Source organism: Protopterus annectens, chromosome 3.part1 (genome assembly GCF_019279795.1).
Source record: "Protopterus annectens isolate FY-2018-M chromosome 3.part1, PAN1.0, whole genome shotgun sequence".
In the NCBI taxonomy this organism is placed as follows: domain Eukaryota; kingdom Metazoa; phylum Chordata; order Ceratodontiformes; family Protopteridae; genus Protopterus; species Protopterus annectens.
This window is the reverse complement of record NC_056732.1, coordinates 1,631,156,673-1,631,180,202: the sequence shown is the minus strand read 5'-3', so window position 1 is coordinate 1,631,180,202 and position 23,530 is coordinate 1,631,156,673. Positions and strand designations below refer to the sequence as shown.

The 23,530-nt window shown below is 37.8% G+C and overlaps 1 protein-coding gene across 1 annotated transcript in view; it reads left to right on the top strand.

Moving 5' to 3' along the window:
- DUS3L (dihydrouridine synthase 3 like) overlaps nt 1-23,530 on the top strand; it is a 654,647-nt gene that overhangs the window by 533,854 nt on the left and 97,263 nt on the right. Inside the window, exons 8-12 of the mRNA XM_044067654.1 lie at nt 5,157-5,222; nt 5,321-5,431; nt 5,648-5,744; nt 22,283-22,358; nt 22,483-22,671. Coding sequence (XP_043923589.1) covers nt 5,157-5,222; nt 5,321-5,431; nt 5,648-5,744; nt 22,283-22,358; nt 22,483-22,671 — 539 coding nt within the window. The remainder of the gene's footprint in view (nt 1-5,156; nt 5,223-5,320; nt 5,432-5,647; nt 5,745-22,282; nt 22,359-22,482; nt 22,672-23,530) is intronic.

Below are 23,530 nucleotides of genomic sequence, written 5' to 3'. Positions count from 1 at the left end.
ACTTGAACACCATTCTGAAGACCCTTAGATGACTGCTAGTTTAGTATTGTCATTTAATTAGGTACATCTTTAATCATAGTAACAGATCTCCAGTGCTTTCCTGCAAATAATGTATGTAGTACAAAAGGTTGATAGTACACACATTTTCATCTCTAAATGAATATTCAACTCTAATTGTTTACCCTATTGCAATGTTATAATGGAAAACCTGTTATTCTACGCTGTAGCTGTAGCAATAAAATAGTTATTGAACATATCCTGCGTTTTTGTCTTGATTGTTAATATAACCATAGTAATTTTCCTTTTAACAGTCTATGATGTAACCAGCTGTTCTTGTGAATACTTTGTCTATGAATTTCTGCTGCTTTTCATAATTGTATGGGATGCTACTTGCTGTACACCTGAATCTTATCCGTCAACGCAAGTGCCAACTGTACTTTTCATTTAACCTTTGTTGAATTCTTATCAGTATGTGTAACTTACAAAGATTTCTCTGTTGCAATTTTGTCAACCTACATATACTAGTGGTGCAAACTTGTATACTGTATAGGTTCATAGGTTCATACTAGGCTATCTGCCATTTTAAATTAATTTTGCTATGCCTTTTTGAGGTTAGTATACTGTGCCTCTGTCTAACAGTGACACAGAAGTGATAGCCATCCACTCATCAAGATTCCTCTTGAAGAGAGTCAATGTGGGACTCTACCTAACCTGGACTGGGATTTTATTCCAGAGTGAAGGAGCCTCTGTTATGAATCTGTCCCTCCAGCATGTCCTATTTATTTCAGTGCTGAGGTTCAAGTCTCATGGGATTTGGATTTTCTGAGGTGCAGCATGTCCATTAATTCGGGTTGGACATGGCGTATGCCACTGAGTAGAGCTGGAGTTTCTTTAACCGGGCAGCATATGGCATCTGTTTGAGCCCTTTGATCCTCTTGGTGAGGTACTTTGGGGTCTTTCCAGTTGCTGCAGGTGTCTTACATCCCAAAAGGCATTGTACTCAATTATGGGCCTGATGAGGGATGAGTAAAGAGGCCCTGATCTAGATGTGAATCCCTTCATGATTAGGTGGGCTATATAAAATGTTTTTCTAACCACTTTGGGTTGTCAAATGAGAGATTGCTATCAACTTGGGTGCCCAGGTCCCTAATGACTTCTTCTGTACTTAATGGATTACCACCTATGTGGTAATTTGTTTTTGCCAAAGGGGATGACTATACACTTTTGGCATTTAGCTTGAGGCCATGGCTCTGGCACCAGTTGTCTGTTTCAGGATGCTTGTGTAGAGGTCCCAGGACTTGTAACTGGTTTGGAGTCTGACATGGCTCCAGCAATTCTAACCATGTGGGTTCTGTCCTTGAGCCAGTTTGCAACCCATCTAGTGACATAGGATCCAGTGTCTGTAGGTCCCCAATATCTTTATTTATGAGGTCCATGATGATCCTTTCCATAGCTTTGCAGACCAAGCTAGTCAGGCTTATTGAACAGTAGTTTTATGTTTGGGTTTAGCTCTTCTTGGAGTTCATGTAGGACGAGCCCGGACACCATCTGGTCCCATTGATGCTGTGTTTTTGCATCTGTCAGCTAGGATGTTGGCAATGTCTGTGGGCTCTGTGTATTTTTTGTCATTTTGGACTAATTCTGAGCATATCTGGGAATTCCCACCCAGGTTCCTAACATAACTAAAGAAAGCCTTGTGATTATCCTTAGTGTCCTGTGCAATTTTTCTCTCAAAGCTGGCCTTAGACGATTTTATGAGTGCCCGTAGTTTTTTGCTAATACTGATCAGAGATGCCTTGCTCTATCATGTAGTAGCTTCATCCTTCTATTGTATAGTTTGTTTATGGGGTCCACCAGACAGGACGCCTGCCTTTGGAGGATTGGGTCTTGGTTTTATTTGGGATTGCATGATCCATGCATTCCTGAAGGTGTTCATAGAATTGCATATCCAGTGAGATTAGTTTATGGTCTGATCTTACCAGTGAGGGATACACTTCTGGTCTGGAGCATAGTATCCCATGTTGGTGATGATCAGGTCCAGTATGTTTTCCCTCTTGTGGGAGTGGTAACAAGTTGTTCCATAGCATTTAAGTTTATAAATTCTAGGAACCTTTGAGTAATGCTCCCAGTCTATGTATAATGGTGTTTGGAGAGACCTTCATATTTTCAAGTATTCTCAGGAAGGCCAGGGTTCCTGTGTTTGGGAGGGTGGTCTGTAGCAGGCTATAAATTGAAGGCAGTTTTACCCACAGTTAGTGTTGTGCCACCAACCTGCATCCTGAGGTTTAGACTTCTTGAGTAGCATTACTCTTAGTTTCTTATCCCTTGTGATACCTATGGAGGTGGGTTTGTCGCATGTCATCCCAGGCTGACAGGAATATGACACCAACACTTAAGCCAATTGTTGAAATTGATCATCTTGTCTTCATATTGTGGCATCATTCTTGGTGAGGGTAAGATGCTACTCAAGGTCAGGGTCATACTGCCTGGGCTACATGCTCAGAGAGCTCCTCTATGTCTCTTTCATGTAGTCAGGTCATTCACACCAGCATGGACAATGACAGAGTCATATTTGTACTTGCCTTGGAGTGACCTGAGTGCTTGTGTTATGTCGTGACCTTCTCCTTGTTCAGCCTGGTGAGCAGGAGTCACCTATTACAAGTGTATCAGGTGTGTTGTTTAGCACACTGGCTTTGTGAGCTATGTGTTGCTTTTGTTTTGGGGTAGCGGTTGCTTGGGTGTCTGCTTTGGAGGTCTCTGCTGCTTAGGCAGATTTTATTTAGAGCCTCTGAGTATGTTTTTGTGTGTTTGTGTGTTTGGTTTGTTGTCGTGGTAGGTCTATGTGAGACTGGAATTGTTGTGAGTGTGGTTTCCTTCTCTTCCTGACTGGTTGAGAGCTTAGCCTCCAGTTTGGCTATATGGTTGCATCTCTCACATGTGTTGGAATTTGTTGGGAGGAGGAGAGGGTTGTCTGTGTACATGAGGCAGTTGTAACATTGCCTCAAGATTGAGGAGATTGACAACTGACCTTTGTACATGCTAAAATAGTATTGGGAATTCCTTTATAATTGAAAAAAGGGCCAATGGGGAACAAGGTACTCAAGGGGAGTTTGTGAGGGTGTAGTGCTTTTAATTTTTTAGAGCTGACTTATATAATTGTTTTAGTGAGCAAGTGCCAGGTAACTTAAATGCAATGTGTTACAGGAAACTTAAATGCAAAATTCAAGTGAAACAAGGAAATAAGTACAGTAAGCAATGCAGATATCACTAGGGATCCACAGAAGTGCTAAAAGGTCGGTCGGCGTTTCAGGGAAATAAACAAACAACAAGCATACAAATAAAGCTAGATTCAGCAGGCCTGGATCTAGTCTATGCTTATAGTTACAATATCTTTTGTTATTTACAGTAATTTGCTTGTATTAAACTGTACCATTGGATGTAGATAGGTGTTTTTTAATTTACTGTCTGCAAATGTATACCGTATGTATTTGGTATCTGTTTTGTCATTCATGATACATGTTGTTTTTTCAGTCTTATTGGCCTATGTCATGTCTGAAAAGGGTTGTTGTACCAACACACTTATCCAGTACAAATGTTAAATAAAAAATAAATAGAATCTAGCTGCCTTCCCTTTAGACATGTTTTCTGAGGATGTGCTTTCTATCTTTAGGGAGACTAAGAAACTAACATAAGAAAGTCATACCTTTCAAAATGGAAGAGAGTCTCCCTTTGTTGCTCAAGAGTGGTGGTCTGGACCTTCACCAGACTTCCCAGTTCCGGAGCATTAGGTACCTTTAAGTTCAGAATTCAGGACTGTTTTACCCCTCAGTAAAGATGCATTTGTCTGTGGTCTGGGTCTGCCTACTTTGGACCCCTGTTTATTCTCTATTACCAGTAAAGTAATTTCTTAAGGGAGTCTTATATCTAAGGGCCATGCAAGAAGGTAAAACCACTAGGCTTCAATTATCTGTCAGAGAAGTTAACCTTGCCACCTTTTATGCCAGTTGCAGTTGTTCCATTGAAACACCTGATGTGGAAAATTGCCTTTTTAGTGGCTATTATATCTAACAAAAGGATATCTGCATGCTTTCGTAAGCATTCAGCCCTTTCTTATCTTCCATAAGGACAGTGTAACCCTGTGTTGACAATTCCACCTTCATACCCGAAATGATGATTGATGTTTCTCTAAATTATGGCATTCTATCCAAGCCAAAAGAATAAGGAGGAAGGGATCTTACAAACCCCAAATGTGAACAGGAAGCTGATATTTTACTTTGACATCACTTAAGATGAAAAAAAATCAAAACAGTTGTTCATAGCATTTGCTAAAGGTGGGCCTGACAGGCCAGTCTCTAAACAGACCCATCTCTAAATGGCTGTCTCGTTGCATCTCTTCCTGTTACTCTTTCTATGGCAAGGTATGTCAGGCTGTGAGTCCATCCTTCAAGAGCTCAACAACTGCCTTCCTTAAAATGGTGATCTGTTCTCACCATCTGCAAGCATATTAGAATCTGGACATTATTTCAGGACATTGTTAGGCTCGGCACCATATAGATACATTGTGTTGCAGATGCAGCTTACAGTCAAAATAAGCTTCACTTACGCTTGAATACAGTAGCCTGGTGCCAGGCTTTATTACACTGCAGTAAATGAATGACATTTTTGATTGTTTTGTTTTCATGATAAACATTTAAGCAGTCTAGCAGTTGAGTACATGTCGAAATCAAACACACACATGCACACACACAAAGGGGGAAAATCTGTACATATTAATGTGGATTTCACAAAAATGCCTACTGTGTGACTGTAGAGATCGGAGACTTTATTACAAAATTTTAAATGTACAAGCTGATCAGTGATTTAATTGTCTTAAAGTGGAGTGTATGTCATCCTTTAGTATATACCCTTATTTAATTAAAATGCATTACTTTTATTGCATTTTAGCTACGTTAGGTTACTGAAGAATTCTAACTTTGATTTATTGTAAAATGCTGACTGTTGAAGAAAAGTCGTAGTTTGGGCTGTAAAGTATGTTGTCCCTTCCATTTCATTTGAAGTGAATAGAATGTTTCATGTGCAGCAGCTCAAATATGTAACTACTAGTCATGTGAAATGACACCATTTTGTCTTAATGACGTTGTTTTGTCCCTAAATAGGGTGGCGGCTGTGGACTTATGAATCGTTTTAATAAATTTGAGCAAATTGTCAGAGGCATGAACTCTGTGAGTAACTCTCTAACTCTCTTCAATTCTGGTTTGCGAAAGTGATATGGAAATAGAACTGTTCTGATTGTATAATGTACATTTCATCTTTTCTATAGGTGCTTGATGTTCCTTTGACAGTGAAGATGAGAACAGGTGTTCAAGAGAAGGTCAACATTGCCCACAAAGTCATCCCTAAGTTTAAGGATTGGGGTGTCTCTCTAGTAACTGTAGGTTTGTTTTCTTAATAAATTCATTGATAAGTAACTAGATTTTATTTCTCGAAAGCACATTATGTGGCTTGTTGGGAGTATCTGTCATTTGGGTCCTTTGTGAGCAGGAAGTAACATTACAAATAGCTGTACTGATATAAATTTGATTGGTTGTAAATTGTCTATTCTTTTTGTGACTCTTATAATAATATTCTTCATCTTGTTTCCTTACAGCTCCATGGAAGATCCAGAGAACAACGTTATACAAAACAAGCAGATTGGGAATACATAGATTACTGCACCAAAATCGCCAGCCCAATGCCTTTGTTTGGTATGTATTACATCTCACTTGGATGTACTGAAGTATTCCTGAGATGCGCATTAGCATTTGCATGCATATGGGGGTGTATCTAAGACCTGATAATACTAATGAATGACCAAATATCAAAGCACTATGAAAAAAAAAACAAACCTTGATGTTTCCCTGTATTGCTCTTAAGTCTGAGCTATTGGTGTATTGGGTTCACCAGTTAAAATGAATTAAATACATGTCTACATTCACAAAGTAAAATAAATACATTTGCATTAGCTTCTAATCCTACTGCTAAGGGTATTTGAAATTATTTGTACCAGTTATTTCCTCATTTTAAGCTGCTACTTTTCATAGGAGGCTACTAGGCTATCGACCTGGAGGTAATTTCAAGCCTAGCAGTTTCATCCCAATGTAATACCATAGATACTGTAGTCATAACCTAGGATTGTATTTATTAATGACTGCCCATGTCCAGGAGGGTTGTGGTATGAATTTACGGTACCCCATACACTTGTCCAGGTTCCTTTTGAGCAATGTCATAGAGGTGCTCTGCTTTCTGCTTCATGTCTTCTACCTTATTTATCTCACGAGAGTGGAACTCAAATATAAATATGAGTATCAAGGTAATCAGCACCACTACATTTTGGTCATTTAATGAAATGGCACCACTATTGTAGGGGAAACTGTGTATTGCTTTCAGTAGTAGATTTTTAAATGAGTGATATAAACATAAATTTTCTGTGATTGGGTGGGGAGGGGCTGTATGTCTAAAGTGTTGTTTTTATTCCCTTGCTTACTACCTATCGGGTAAGCCTTCAAATTTTTTTTATCTACAGAATTGGCCCAGTGCCTTTTTTCTGCACCCAGTTGATGACATCTTCCATTGAAGTGAGAGCTGTATGTACTGTTTGCTCCCTGAATCAAGAGATTGTTGTATGTTAGGAAGAGGTTGAGTGTACAGATCCTCTGGGGACTGTCTAGTCTTCACTCCCTCAACATCTTGCAAGCTCCACTCTAGCTACCACTGAAGGTGCATTTGCACTTCAGCTCATGCACAACCTCCTGAGCAAGTGTAAGCAAATTGCATCACAGGACACTGTAACCTCTTCACAATGCAGTGAGTGCCAAGGTAGCCTTTCAAGCCCGTGCTACTAATCGAATACTGAGTCATCTGGGGTACAGTCATGGCTTTTGCCTTTACACCGTGTGGCTGGTTAATCTTTAGCTCTTCATCAGCAGCATGCATTATCTTGTTTTTAGAACTTCTTTGTATTCATATATGTTCTTTAACTTTTTCCATTTGTATATGTCATCCTGGTCACAAACATCTCTTATTTTAAATAATCAATTTATCAGTCATAAATGTGAGTTTTGCACCTAATAATAATAATAATAATAATAATAATAATAATACTAAAAATACAAACAAGGTTGTTTTACCACTCTCTTACTAAGTTCAGATCTGTAGCTATCATAGTAACATAGCAGAATGCTAGGCTAGTGACCCAAGGCCATTAGAGACTCTGGCATGTTTGGTCCAGATGAATTAAGGGTATTGGTTGAGTTAATGGATTTAATTCTTCATAACAACTTTATCACTTTCGAAGGTGAATTTTATAAACAAATGAAGTGGCGATGGGTGCTAGTTGCGCCCCTATAAATGCTAATATTGTACTTTGAAAATGGGAAAAAATATACATTTTGAATTCCCCCTCTTCACAGTGTTGGAGTCTGTATAAAAGATTCCTTGATATCTGTATTTTTTGGAATGGCACGGAAGAGAGCTTAAAGGATTGTATTGAATGTATAGCACAAACCACTAGCTTTTAAAAATTCACTTACAAAATATATATATGCAAGTTTAATTACCTAGACATTACTATATGTGGAATACAGGATAAACAGAAGTTAAAATCCAAGATTTTTAGAAAAGTTGCATTCTCTAATTCCTATTTATATTTCACAAGTGCCCATCCATATAAGCAGAAGTGTAGTATTGTTAAGTGTTAATTTATTAGGGCCTGCAGAATGAACTCTGAAGAATTTGGCTTCTTGCTTGAATGTGGCATTATTAAAAAAATGTTTTTGGATAGAAGATATCCTGAGACGTTGGTAGATGACGTTATTGAAGTTATGGAGGGTGGAAGAAATGGGTATTTTCCTATATTAAAGTCTAAGGAAGGAGCCCTTAATTTGAATAATGAGGTGGGTACAAGTGTGAAAACTAATTTTAATGAGTATAAGGATGCCTTTACATTGAATTATAATAAGGATGTGGCATTTATAAAGGACACCATACGGAAGTATTGGGATCTTTTTAGGGGTTTTACTGATGTTGATTATTTATGGGGCCCATTCATTTTACCTATAAGAAAGGGTCTTATCTTAAACAAATTATTATGGAAAGGAATAGTATTAATAAGCACTGTGATACTAATAAAACAAGGGCAGGTACTTACAAGTGTGGCACGTGCGCTCAATGTATTTATATTGGTAATATGGATTGCATTTATATTCCTAGTAAAGATTTTATGCATAAAGCTAAAGATTATTTTAATTGTGATAGCAAGGGGCTAGCATAACTGGCTATGTGTGAAGTATGTAAAGCGATTTATGTAGGCAAGACTGAGGGGGCCCTAAAAAAACATATTTCTGAACATGATTACAACATTAGAACCTGTAATGTGAATAATGCCTTGTATAAACATACTATTGTCTATAAAAATGCTAAGTTTTACTTTTATGTTCTGGAGTCCATTTTATGGAATAATAGAGGTGGCATGTGGGAAGAAACCATTGAATATAGGGAGACATATTGGTAAGTGGTTTTACACGCAAACGAATTTCCATGATTGAATGATATTTCGTTACCCGTTATAAAATTAAGAGCAGCTAGGCTATAAATAAATTGTAAAATATAAATAATATTGCCTTTTGGTTTGTGGTTGAAATATCCATGACCAGTGAAACTCTGTGCTCCTTTCCTCAAATTTTTCGAGAAGTCAACATGGATTTCACTAATGACAATGTGGAAGGTAACAGCAGTGGCAGTATACCAAAAACGGATGGGGGGAGAAGGCATAAATTGTGGACAAAGAACTAGTAACTTGGATATACCAAGTATGTCTATGTCAAATGTGTTTAAGAAATGGGAAAATGCTCGACAACAAGTTACAAGTAATCTTTTGGCGGGTAAAAAGAAAGATATATCAGCCATACCCAGCAGTACAGGACTTATGCTCTCAATTGGAGAAATCCATTTTTAAGGAAGCCTCTGAGTTTTATAACATCAATAGTCTCCAGAGGTATTTGGAGTTGGAAATAACACCTAGGGGCTTAAGAGCCTTAAAAAATCCCTCCTCTCCTTTTGAACTGTCGGAGGAGTTAGAAGTTCGTTTTCAAGAAAGATGGATAGCTGCAGCACATCGCTGCAGCGTAGAATGGGTTACCATTCTTGTGGAGAGGGATAGGATCAAAAGAGACAAGTTATTGACAGAGACGAAACATCTCTGTGAGGAAATTGTCAAAACTTCTAATTCAGTGTTAGAATCTTTTCTAACTGACATTAATGACAAGCTGAAAATATATGAAAAAGATTTATTACAATGGAAGACAAATAAATTACAGAGAGACATTCGAGACTATGAGCACAATAAAGCTTTTTTACTTGTTGCCCAATCAGCGTACTAAAAGGCGGAGCGTTAGCTTCAAAAAAGATTACATCATTTCCGGGCCACAGAAGAACAGGAGCTTTATGTCGGGCGAAAGTGGAGCGTCCTCGCTAGAGGAAGAGGAAGAATTTCGGCAAGAATTTCCAGCTTTGCAGAGGAACAATCTTTTCGCAAGACATTTCGGGGCTCTGGTGGAAATAACAACAGCTATAACATGAGGAAAAGAGGCTGGCAGGGACAGGATTATGGTAGAGACCCGGGAGAAGGACACTATAAGAGAAGCAAATGGACTAACAAATAAGGTACAATCAGTTTATTTAAAAGACTATGTGGTTAATCTATCTAATTATGTTTTTGATGATGTAGAACTGAAAATTATGGATAAGGGTTTAAAGTTCATACCTACTGTATTACCTCGATTATATGAGGTGAAAGGGGAAATTCACGAGTTGGTACGAAAAATGCATGTGAAGGAATATTTCTTTAACCAGGGAGAACAAGTTGTCTCCGTGGGAAGTGATTATGATTCAACTACCAGCGGGGAATGTTATTTTTCTTCTGAGTCTGAAGTAGAGAACCGTGCTTATACTCTGTTTGATTTGAGCAAAATTAAAACCAAAAATATTTTTTTTCCTCCTTGTAAGAATGCCTGTATACAACGTTTCAATAATGCATTGCAGTTTCTTATAGAAAATGAACTGAAAGAAACAGTTGAAAATAATAAGCAATATAATTTAACTAGGGAAGAGTGGTTTAAATTACAAAAAATGAGTCAGAATAATGATCTGATATTTAAACCCTCTGACAAAGGGGGTAAATTAGTTGTCCTGAATTCTATTGATTATCTAGAAATGTGTTTACAACATTTAAAAAATGAGGAATATATAGTATTGTAGATGACACAAGTTTAGGGAAAGCACAGCATGAACTATATAATTTGTTAAAGAAAGGAGAGAGGTTACATTATTTTATGGCCAAGGATATTACACATAAATTGTATATCAAGAACAGCGTTGTAGCAAAGTTTTTTTGTGTTCCAAAATTACACAAACATGCTCAACAGCCTCCAGGTCGAACGATTGTTTCGGCGACTGGGTCTTTTACATATAATGTGGGCAGTTTTCTGCATGAAACATTGATTACAGAGGTGGTGAAATTTCCATCATATATTAGAGATTCCTATGATTTTTTGGGTAAAATACAAGGAATAAAGTAGACCAAGGATATGTTTTTTATTACAGCGGATGTGGTTAGTTTATATACAAACATCACACATTATTTAGGTTTGAAAGCTGTACAACATTTCTTGAAGGATACACCTAGGACTCAGTATATTATGGAATTATTATACTTCTGTTTAACTAATAATATTTTCGAATTTGATTGAGTGTTATATAAACAAAATGTAGGAACAGCTATAAGAGCGGCATTTGCCCCAGTTTATGCTAATTTATTTATGGGACTGTTTGAGATTGAACACATTTATAGAAGTCAGTTTTTCAATAGACATATGCTTCTATATTTTCGCTTTATAGATTTGATTTTCATCTGTAAGGATGGAAAAAATTTGGCTAATGAATTTGTTGAATCTTTAAATAATAATTATAAAATTGAATTTGATGGGATACGGATAGGTGTGGAAATCAATTATTTGGATATTTTTTTGAAAGGACAAGTAGGTAAGAAGATTCTCACTACGATACATAGGAAGTTTAATCAGATGAATAGGATGTTACATGCCACTAGCTGTCATCCAGAACACACTTTAAAATCCATACCTTATGGAGAAATGTTGAGAATTAAAAGATTATGTAGTGATGTCGAAGAGGCAAAAAATTCAATTAAAAAAATTGTGTATAACTTTATAGAGAGAGGTTATAATTCAGATGAAGTTAAATCAAGTTATGTAAAATTATATGGAGAAGGTTACGAAGAAACATCTAGTAAGAGAATTATTAAGAACAGTAAGTCTGAAATAATAAATAGAAAGAAAGAAAGTTCCAAAATGTTTTTTGTTACTAAATATACTGTTTTTTCTAATAAAATGAATGAAATAGTAAAAAGTTTTTGGAAACAAATTAGAAGAGAAGCGCCTTCACTAATAGATGTTGAGCTTTGTATCTCCTATCGGAGGGGACGTAGTTTAAAAGATTTTTTAGTCCGGGGTAGATATAAAAGACCAATACAAAATATAGGAAATGTTATTACTAAGAAGGGAACATTTCCTTGTGGAAAATGTGCAGTATGTCAGTATATAGTAAATTAGGCAGAAAAAATAGGATATAGAAGTTTTAATACCATGGGCTTATATTCCTGTTTGAGTAGGGGAGTAATTTATCTGATTAAATGTTCATGTGGAAAAAAATATGTTGGGGAGACTAAAAGGAGTTTAGCAGAGAGAATAAAGGAACACATCAGGGATGTTAAAAACAAAAAAAAGTTAAGTCCAGTAGCAGAACATTTCCATTTAGCACATGGGGGGGGTTATTAAAGAGATGAAAGTTACAGTTTTAGAACAAATAGAAAATCAGTATGGTAATGAAAATGTGTTAAAATACATTTTAAAGAAAAAAGAAGCTATTCTTATTATGAAATATGAAACTCTACAGCCCAGGGGGCTTAACAAAGAGTGTAATTGGCAGGGTTTTATATGTTGATTGTTTTATTAGTAATTATGAATTAGTTTTATTTAATTGTTTAATTGATTTATTGGAAATGTTAAGAGAGTATATAATGTGGATGTATTAATGAACAAAGTTTTTTTACTCTGTAAAGGCAACAGCCGAAGCGCTAGAGACGAGATTACAAGGTTTTATCAATAAATTTATTTGGTTGGAAAGTAGAGCTGTTTTTCACTGGTCTTTCTTGTGGTTAAAATAATATTGCCTTTTGGTTTGTGGTTGAAATATAAATTGATTTTAGTTTTACTCACCCTTTGGTTATCTGTCTCCCATTTGTGTGTCACTTGGTAGTACCCATTTGTGGTGTTTTTAAGTTATTGTGTAATGTTTTTAAAAACTTTTTTACTTATTTAAATAGTAGAAATTTGTTTTTTATTGACTATGACCCAGTTGTGGACTTGTGGTGGTAGGATTTGTTTTAGTAATTTTAGCCATTTTATATTTATTTTTTTATTATTTTTCAGTAATAATTTTATGTAGAGATATTGGTGCTCTCCTTTATTATGTATGAGTGCATTTATTATGTATAGGTGCTTTTATTCTGTATAGGCTTATTTAATGTGTTTCTGGTTTATTAGTACTTTCTTTGAACTCATTATGGTCAGGAATTTGATGTATTCTGATTGGGTTGTGGTGTATAATGTGATAATTATGTATATAATGTGATAATTATGTAACTGAACCGTAATGAACATGTATATATTAGGTTTTTTAATGACTGCTTAGTATCTGATGAAATCCTAGTTTGGGACGAGAAACGCGGTGATATAGTTAAAGCGTTTTGTGCTTCCTTTTGTTTATTTTATTATATTAAAGTTTTGAACTTTATTCCATTTGTGTCAGCATTACGTTTGTGGTGATACCTCAACACTGCTTCTGTTTGTTAAAAGTTGGCGTTCCTTGCGTTATGCATTGTTATCCATTGTCATTGCTTAGTTTTTTAAATGAGTGATGAGGTTCTGCTTGAATAAGTGCAGGGAAGAACTCTGTTCCACCTGAATGAAAAACTTGCTCCAAAGGAGGAGCCTTCGAGACATAATGGGTAAGGTGTCTACTCCTCAAGCACAAGGGTACAGGGTTTGATTCTTACCTTTGATCACTGTCTGGTTATTGTAATCTCAGTAGCTCAACTGGTACTTGGTGCAGAAGTTTGTGGGCTCTATTCACATGCTATCCTTTGGTGCAGAAGTTTGTGGGTTCTATTCACACACCAGCTGGAATAATTTTAGGGAGTTGGTATAATTGGTAAGGTGTTTATCTGGCAGACACAAGGTATATAGTGTTTATCACCTTTGAAAGGGAAATTGGCTAGGCTTAAAATGGCCCACAAGGGCAGCTAGCCTTGTACTAACCTATGAACATATAACCAGTCCCTTTGGCATGTTTTATTTATGTTGCTGGCAAGGATAAGATTCCTAGACTGAGTATTTCTGATGCTAGTTTTACAGATGTGAAGTGGGTCCATTAGGGCTGTATCTGAGGAAGGTTTGTAGACTAGGTATAGGTCACCTCTCAGCAACCTGTAGGAGACTAAATATAGGGACAATGATTTGAGGTGGTCTGCATAGGATTTATTTTCTGCCCATATATTCTTTTTGTGAAAAATCTCTGTGGATGCTTCCAGTTGCTGCATATGCTTAAGTGAGGTACATACCGAAGGTGATTAGCCTTATGAGGGCAGAGTACAACAGAATGATGACTTGTTTGGACATACATTTACTTATAAGTTGTAGAACATGGAATGATTTATTTGTTACAGTAGATACATGGTGGTCAAATGCCATATGTCTGTCTACACGCATTCCCAGTTCCCTGACTACAGGGGCCTACGGTCATGGGTGTATTATCAATGTGGTAATTCGTAGGGTTGCTGTCTTATGAAAAGATACTGTGATAAAATTCATGGCATTCAGTGTTAGGACATTACTCTTGAACCAGTTTATTAATCTATGTCAGGCCTTCTTGGAGGTTTTGTACCTTGGGTGGAATCTGTGATTGCTCCAAATTTGCAATCATCTGCAAGCTTGATCAACCAGAGGCCCTTTGACGTTAGCCTTGACTTCAGACTTCAGAGAAGTAGATGCCAAACAGTAGAGCCCCAGCACTGAGCCCTGGCTCACTCCATTAGTAATTTTTTTTTTTTTTTTTTGTGGAGGTAGACTCCCCTAGTCTAACTTCTTGTATCCTTTTTGTGAGCCAGCCAACTATTCATTGGATGATGTATGGGTTTATACCTAATTTAGTGAGCTCATTAACAATGCCTGAGTGGGGTATTCTATCAGATGAGTTGGCCAGGTCTAGATAGGCAGTGTGCACCAATTGCCTTTTTTATTGTTTTGGTGGCCTTCTCAAAGAGGTTCAGCATGCAAGACCTGACCCTAGCAAACATGAACTGATTAGGGTCCAGTGTTTGCGGGTCATCTGGGATCTCATTTGTGATGTTCATGATTATCCTTTCCACAACTTTGCATATACAGCTACTCAGACTAATGGGTCAGTAATTCCCTTGGTCCTTGGATGGTCCACTTTTGTGCTGCAGTGTAACAGTTTGTACCTACTGAATGGAGGAATACAAAGTCCATTTAAAAGCAGTGGTTGAATAAAGACCATAGTGAGACTGGCAGTTCATGTTTTATGCTATTAAGGAGACATATTATCAGACCCCATCAATGCAGTGTTCTTGGTTTTGAAGAGTGCCTTGAGGATCTGCTCTCTAATTATTGTTGGAGGGAGTGATGGATGTTGGAATTGCCTGAGGAATATCTAGAAGAGACAGCCAGGAGATTATGAAGTAAGAAATCAAAACCCCTTTTACACACACACACACACACGCACACGCACACGCACGCACATACACATAACAGATCTTGCTAATGCCAATTTCATAACTAATAATGTGTCTCATTGTTTGTAGATCAGTATGACTTGGTAAAAAGGAAAATCGGTCATTTCAATCAAGTCATGTCTTTTTAACAAAAAAAGGAAAAGTCCTCCATACCCAACTTACATATATAATCTTAGCTGTGGTGTTTTCACAAGTTAAAGCAGGAGCTAGACATTAATTTGTCTCGTCCTCTCACTCCTTTCAATTAATCAGCAGAAAGCTCAGAGTCAAAATCTTGTAATGTAGGAATATTTAAGTCGTGTCATATTCATAATCATTTAAATTTTACTTCTTGATAACACAACCTGTTTACTTCAGTCTCCCAGCAGACTACAAAGTAGTAACTGTTATTCTTTTCCATGGTATGTATATATGTACAGTGTCCTAGCAGTTATAAATTCATAGCCTGGCGAGATAAATAGCAATGAAAAAGGGGAACAGTGTATTGCTAGCATAATACTTCTCCAGTTTTGCTGTAGCCAAGCACCAAAGAAAATGGCCCATAAAGAATAGATTAATAAATTTCAATCAAATTTGTCACACTAGAGGTCTCTCCGTCTACTCCATGTTCATCCCATATTTTCACAACTTCATTCTGTGGTATCATACAGATTAAAACAAATATTTTTGACAGTGTTCAGAGTATTTACAGCTTGGCTGTTCCCCTTGTAACTGCATTATCCAGACTGCATTTGTCATAGATTTCCCTTTTGGGCTGAAACTGACCCAGTCATTTGCCAGTCGACTTAGGTGAGAGAGGCACCTTGACCTGGACTAAAGCCATTAAGCTCATCTTTAACCACAGCCATGTTGTAGAGGGGATAAGACCCCTGACTTCAGCCCCGGTAACCCCAGTTCAATTTAGCAACTCCGGTATCTGAGGCAGTAGAAGGTAAGGATGGTAGTGCCCGTCCGGGGTGACGGGGGCACACTTGAGTACACTTTGTGGTTGATCCTTGTTGGCAGCTAGAAATGTATGGGGATGGCATAGTCATTAAGGGGGAATTGGTAGGAGACATTGACTGAGTTGCCATGGAGGCAGGCTAATATGTCAGCACATTCCCCACTGCACATCTGCCCTCTGGGTTATTCATCAAGGGTGTGTAATGGAAAGGAGGGAAAGGCTAAGGCATAACAGTATTCTACAGTAACAGGATGGCACTGCACCATAGTCTTCAGTCTCCTCGCTGGACCAAACATAAGCTGAGTTGAACCTAGCGCTGGCTAAGGCAGGTACTGTAGACTCACTGAACCATGAAAGGATGATTTGGCATCTGACAGTCAGCTATAAAAAGCCAAAAAGAAAGAAAGAAAAAGGTTATATGTGGCTAAAAAGCTAGCTCTTATATTCCATAAAGTAGACGTATCCAAAAGAACTGCAAATACTTCACCACAGAAAGGCAGTTTATTGAACAGAATAAAAATAAAATGAGTGGAGTTAAGCACATTTGTTTTCAAAATGTCAAACGTTATCAGAAGTTTTGAATTGTGCATCAACACCATATACTTTCAAAGCTCCTGTGTAGCAATCCACATCCAATCAAAACTTATTATTATTTTATTATTTAACATTTGTTTACTGGGAAAGTCTGACTTGGAACGAAGCCAGTTTTCACCAGAGCCCATTGAGAAATACTCCAGACTAAAACTAAATAATTAAAAAATAGGTAATTCATATTAACCCCTTAAAGTGACTTAAATGCAGTAATACCTAAAGTTAAGCTAAAAATATATATATATACACAAATAACATATGCAAAAAAAATACTAAAGGGAATGTTTGCTTGATCCAACAAATAAAAAAAAATCAAGCATAATCTATATACAACTAAAAAACTCTGTTGAATATCAAACATATTAAACAACTTGTAACATAAAAAAACAAAAAACTTCATAACTTGGCTGCACAAAGTTTTAACACACTGGAAATAGAAATATTATCGTTTAATCCAGGGAAAGTCCCTGCTTACAATTTCACCTGCCAGAACAACTGTGTGTATTCAATGCTAGTCATCCTTTTAAAACTAATAGGTAGCTGTTTTGAGTACATATAAGTTATTTGTACTCAAGGACATGCCTTGGCATGCCTATAAAATGCATCGGATTCACTACCGTGTTTTACGTCATAGATATACTCATGTATGTATGTAGTTATCTCTTTAATAGCTTAATGTCATGTGTTATTACAGTAAGCATGGGAATGTTTGATCAACTTGCTCACAGTGCTAAAACTGAGAGTATAGTATTGCCCCTCTGTGCTAATAAATTAACTCCTGTTGAGATGAATAATCATCACTGCCATAATTATCCCCCTTTTCCCATTTTCTACAAGGGGTCAGGGTGTCATGTCAACTGCCACCATCTCTTTGTTGATTCAGTGCCACTCTCCTGACTTCTTTGATAGTCATACCTGACTGTCATGGGTCTTCTCTCACACAGTCCATCCATCTCTTAGCTGGATGCCATCATTCCTTCCTACCTTCTTCCCATCTGTCTCATATGATCTTCACCAGATTGTCTTCTGCTTTTGTGCTCTTGTCTGAACTACCTTCATCTGTTTTCTTTGATCCTCTCTGCAGCTGAAGATAAGTTTTCCTTTGCTCTGGTGTCCTATTTTCTTCACCTATCCCACAGTGTGTATCCTACCATCTGTCTTAGGCATATAATTTCCATCACCTCTAGCTTCTTCAAATGCTCTGCCTTTACTGCCAAGGTTTCTTTACCATATAGTAGTACTGGTTGCACCACTGTTTTGCACATCTTACTTTCTAGTTTCTTTGGCATTCTTTTGTCATACACTGACACTCTGTGCCACTTGGTTGCAGCCCATTCGATTATAGTTTAGACCTCCGCATTCAGACTTTCGTTTTCCTCAACCACGCCTCCCGGATACTTGAAGTTGTTAATCTGTTCCACTATTTTCACTTCTTTCTTCTGATTCCCATATTTGCTGATATTGCAGCAGTCTATTCTGTTCTCAGTTTCATCCCACGAGCCTTCAGTTTTGCATACCATTCCCTTATCCTTTGGTGAAGGTCTTGTTCAGAGTCTGCTTGTAATGCCATATCATCTGCATACAGCAACTTTGTTGATCTGTCCCCTCCAGTGTGGTTGCTAATGTAGTCCATCTCCAATATGAACAGCAGTGGGCTCAGAGCTGAACCCTGATAGACACCCACTCCCACTGGGAGCTTCTCTTTGAGACTGATCACTGTGTGTACTTAGAAAAAGAAAGATAAACAGAGAGATAAGGGAATGTCAGTGATGCACCGAACAACCTCCTCTGCAACAAAACAGAGTTCAAAACAATGAAAAAAATGGATAGGAAATTTTTTAGTGCTTAATGAGGAATATCACCTTTAGTTACTCCATTAGCAATTCTTCAAAAGTAACTAAGTTCTAATTTTGCGAAACTCAGTATAAAGTACCTTAACTGGTAGTTTGTCTAGTGCTAGTGTAATACTTGTTGAGAATAGACTTGAAACATCTACAGTGTGTGCAGTAGGGACTGGAGTTTTGGATGTGTATGCAGAGCGCATGCCTGCTGGACTACACAGAGAAGCTGATGTGTTTGAGAGTTCAGACAGGATGAAGTCTGATGTGCTCCACGGAGCATTTTTTGAAGTTTATTTTATTATAGTGATATCAAGCTAGTTTAATATTAATCAGAACATCGGTGATGTTCTTTGTGTTTCACTGTTGCAGTCATTACATTTGGGTTATCTGCTTGCAGTAGCCCTCAGTCGGCCTGATTAACAAAGTCATGGGTCCTACGTCGGTTGCTGTCTCTTCTTCCGTGACGTCAGGTCATCAGGGGTATAAAACATGCAGCCGACGTCATTACATCAGTCTTTCTTGCCGTGCGGTGCCCGAAGCAGAAGCAGTTCGCAAGTGCCGGTCGGCCGACTCCTGAAATTTTCGTTTTCGAATTTCAGAACTGAAGTCTTCAACTAAAAGTTAAGTACCCCGTTGGGGAAACTTTTTCTTGCTCTAATCCGATGTCAGTAAAAGTAAATAATTGCATTTCTTGTGGAAAGCAAATACCTCATAAAGATTTTCATTCATACTGTATTCCTTGCCTAGGCCCTGACCACGATGTACCTCGCTGTCGGTTTTGTGCCTAATTTAAACCACAAACTATCCGTCATCTGTATATTTGCGCTTCTAAATATTTTGGGCTCGGTTCAATTATCCTGATATGTCTTCGGTAAGCCATTCGACTACCGACATTCTGAAAAAATGCAAAGATAAAGACAGAGACAGGCCGCCCAGTTTGCCGGTACTCAGTGAGGCACTTTCGCAGCCCCTGATATCTGCTGCTTCAGATTTGCAGGCCTCTGCTGAGACCCATTCGGAGTCCGGTATGCTGCGAGATGCTTCAACTGTGGAACCTGCGGATGTCTCTACCTTGGATGGGTCCGGAGCCACTGTGCCATCTTCTTCTTCAAGGCCTAAAGCTCGAACCATGCCTAGGAAACTGACGCCCAGACCGCATGGTCAGGCCTCTATGCCTAAAAAACTAATGATAATAATGACTGAAGATCTTATTACTTTAATCAGGGGAAGCCAACCTTCCCCCTAGGGCTGAGTTTGCTTATGATACGTCTGACCAGGATTCTGAAATTTCTGTTTCCTCTGATGACCAGGATTTACCCTTATCTACCTATGAGGATTCTGATGCTGAAGACTCTATTCCCTCTGCTTCCTCCCAGAGGATTTGTCTTTTAGTGAAACCTTGCATACTCTCGAGGAGCATTTTCATTGGGAAAGTCAGGATTTCTCTGATTCTAAAAAGAGGCTTAGGGATTTCTTACTCCTGCCCCAGCAAAGGCCTTTAGCTATACCTCCTGTACTGGACTGTGAACAGTGGCTCTAGATGATGGTCACTGTTGATGTTACACCCCGACCTAATGTGCAAAAAAATGGGGGAGGAAGGAGGTTACGGATGGATGGATGGACCTTAACTTACCCCTACATAGACTAGAGCATTTATATTTCTAACATTAGGTATGCACAGTGCTTCTTAGATTGAGTACATGATAATTCCCTGGATCAAACTGCCTGAAAATCCCACCAGGGCAGTAATATACTGGAGCTGGTTCTTCCAAATTCAGCCCCAGCTTCTTCCCTTCCCCTGGTTAGCTCCAAATGAGTTAACCCAAATTAGAAACTGGTTAGTTTTACCCCCCCCCCCCAAAAAAAAAATCCACCCCCTGATAACCAACCGCTTCATCTTTAGGAACTTCAAAAAAAGCAAATGTTTTACAGTTTTACAACAAAATCTAAAAATTCATCCATGCTATCCCCATAGTGGATATGGCTTATGCAGCCACCTGTTCCAAGGATCTTCGTGCTTATTTAGATTAATGGATTGACAGAGCAATCCCAATCAGAACCAGATGGGGGCAGATTTAATAACAAAACACCCTGGTCATCAGTAGATGTTAACATACTATACAGTGGAAAGAAGAAACTGCTTAGATTATAAGGGCAAAACTCTCATGACAAACAGAATATGAAATGCCTCACCAAAAAACTGAAGGCAGCTATAATGATCAAAGCAACCCAAGACTGTAGACTAGCTTCTGAGGCTAAGGATAATAAGTCCTTTTTTAGCTGTGTTAGAAAATTAAGGAATAATTGACATCCCTGCTCAGAAATTATCTATGAGACCTTCCTGTTCCAGTCCTAAAGACATTGCCAACATACCATCATATAAGTTTGCTATAAATTTCTCCCTTGAGATCATCACACCCTCCTCAACACCATCTCAAAGGATCATATCATTAAAGCAACTCTCCAGGACCAAAACCACTTCTTCAGTCAGTCCCAAGCATATGCAGAATTGTTTAGTAAATAGTGTCAAGCAGATGCTTGCTATAATTCCTTCTTTAAGTTACCAAGTAACCAAGCCCAACAGCGAAATATAACACTGCAAGAAGAAAAAAAACACTGCTCCAAAGCCACAAAATGGTAGTTTAATAAAAAAAATGTAAGCGCTTTCGTTTCCAGTGCTACAGAAACATCATCAGACAAACAGATGCGCACTACCTCACATCCTTTAAATACCATAAAAATATCACTTCCTTGAGGGATGAACCTCACTTCCAAATGATATGCATTTGTTTAGTATATAAACTAATGCAATTTTATTAATGGCATTAACTTCTTTGTACATATGTTTTTAGCTTTTAGTATTCAAAATGCACTAGGATTTTATGAAGGTAACAAAATGTTTTGTAACTTTGTATCTTGCATTTTGACGCCACCTTTCTTAGAAGGTGAGATGATGCATAAGATGTTGTGTAACATGCCTTGCACTTGGGCCCCACCCCCTCAAGGAAGTGAGGTTCATCCCTTAAAGAGGTGATGTTTTTATGGTATTTAAAGGATGTGAGGTAGTGTATCTGTTTGTCTGATGATTATTCTGTAGCACTGGAAACAAAAGTGCTTACATTTGTTTATTAAAATACCGTTTTGTGGCTTTGGAGCAGCGTTTTTTCTTTCCCCTCTTTAAGTTGTTTAACCTACGCCTGACCACAGAATGTTTTGAAGTCATGGCACAGTGTACCTCTCACTTCTTGAAAATGACTTTTCTGCATTAAAATGTCTGTAATTAATGATTGCCATTATTTACTGACTGTAATCCACTACCTTTTCTGAAAGAGTCACCATTTTTTAGGAGGGGCAGAAAAAGGTCTGAGTCAGAATCAGAGATACTTGAGAGGTCTGCTTGCCTTTCAGGATTTGTCATGCAAGAGGGAAAGTCACTAGGACAAAAAGATATTTCTGTTTTTTTCTATGCTTCTTGTTTGATTTGGATGCTCTCCTCACCTTGAGGTGCAGCAGTCTTGGAATTGTTGTAAGCAAGGGTGATAGCTGGGAAGAGCTTCCTGACTGAAGATGAGAAGGTTTTCTCCCTCAAAAAAATGCTTCTTAATTAATGTGCACATCCCAGCTCAGACAAACTGCTTTCTATGAAATGGGTTTGCATATTAATTTTCAGGTTTGACTTGCACTTTTTTTCAGGTGGTGTAACCTTGGTAGTACAAGGTGACGGCAACTGAGAGGATATGCATTTAATAATTACTGTTTAAGAAAAAAAACTGACACTGTGGCCTTGCTTTTCTTCCTTGAAGACAGTGTATGTTCATGTCAGGCTTGAGAATTAAAGTATTGTAATGAAACGTGTGTTAATACTGCCTTTGCATACAATTTTAAAATAGGAATAGCTTAATCCTGTTCGGTTTCAGAATCACCACAATACCAAGTTTAAAGAAATATCACTCTGGTAATTTAAAACATTAACTTTTTGATTAGGAAATGGAGACATTTTGTCATTTGAAGATGCAAATCGAGCCAAGCAGACTGGAGTTTCTGGTGTTATGATTGCAAGGCAAGTTGATGCTTTTTTTCTCTGTTTCCTATTACACACATTGACATGATCGTGACGTAGTACTCATGATAAACTGCATCACTTGCAAGTTACACCATACTTAATATGTTAAATTTGGTTGTAGGGGTGCATTGATCAAACCTTGGATTTTTACGGAAATTAAAGAACAACGACATTGGGACATTTCTTCAGCAGAGAGATTTGACATTCTTAGAGATTACACCAATTATGGCCTGGAACACTGGGGTGCCGACACACAAGGCGTTGAGAAGACTAGAAAATTCATGTTGGAATGGCTTTCTTTTTTATATAGGTAGGTACCTTTCATTCAGTAATTTTTAAAAATATCTTGCAATATTTTTTAATCGTTTCTAGTTAACTATGGAGATAAATGTATATATTTTGAGTTTTGTATATTTTGCTGTTTCATTAGGGTCATAGAGAGATGCTTCATAAGAAAGTGCAATTTCAAAACTTAAAAACACAACATTGTCGGTGAAGTCTCAGCGGAAATAGCAATACAAAGTAAAAGATAATTAAGCAGAACTAATGCATGTGCCAGCATACATTTTTTTCTTTATTTTTGAGCCCATCACACCGACTTTAAGTGAGCATTGGTGGTGCTTATCACTGAAATACAGTAAGCCAGACAGTAATGATATAAAGAGCAGAAATAATTAGCCACGTGTACAAGTAATAAACATAATCATATGAGTTAGTCCTGCAGATTAAACTATTAAGAACACCCTAAGGTAGTGTGTTTGACCATAAGTGGCAGGGTGAGTTATGTTAGCATTCTAAAAGGGGTACCAGAGAGTGTCCTTCATATTGATCACTGTTGTAGTAGCCTTAGCTATATGGGTTATATCCTGCCAGGGATATAACAGCTGACCAGCTTGCAAAAATGCAGGGCACCTTCCAAATGCCCAAACTGTCAGGCAGCTTGAGGTGAGCTGACTAAAAGACAAGTTTGGGTGTGAAGCTCTTCAGAGCTGTACTGCTGCCAAAGAATAGACTCATCTGAGGCATCTTGAGGATCGATGGTCATCATCTTCTTCCCTTTGCTGGGTAGGCAAGTTCTTTTAGGAGAAAAACTTTCCATTTTCTTAAATTTATCAATAGTTGTATTATTATTTTCCTCTTCAGGAAAGTTTTTTTAAAGCTTGGAGTGT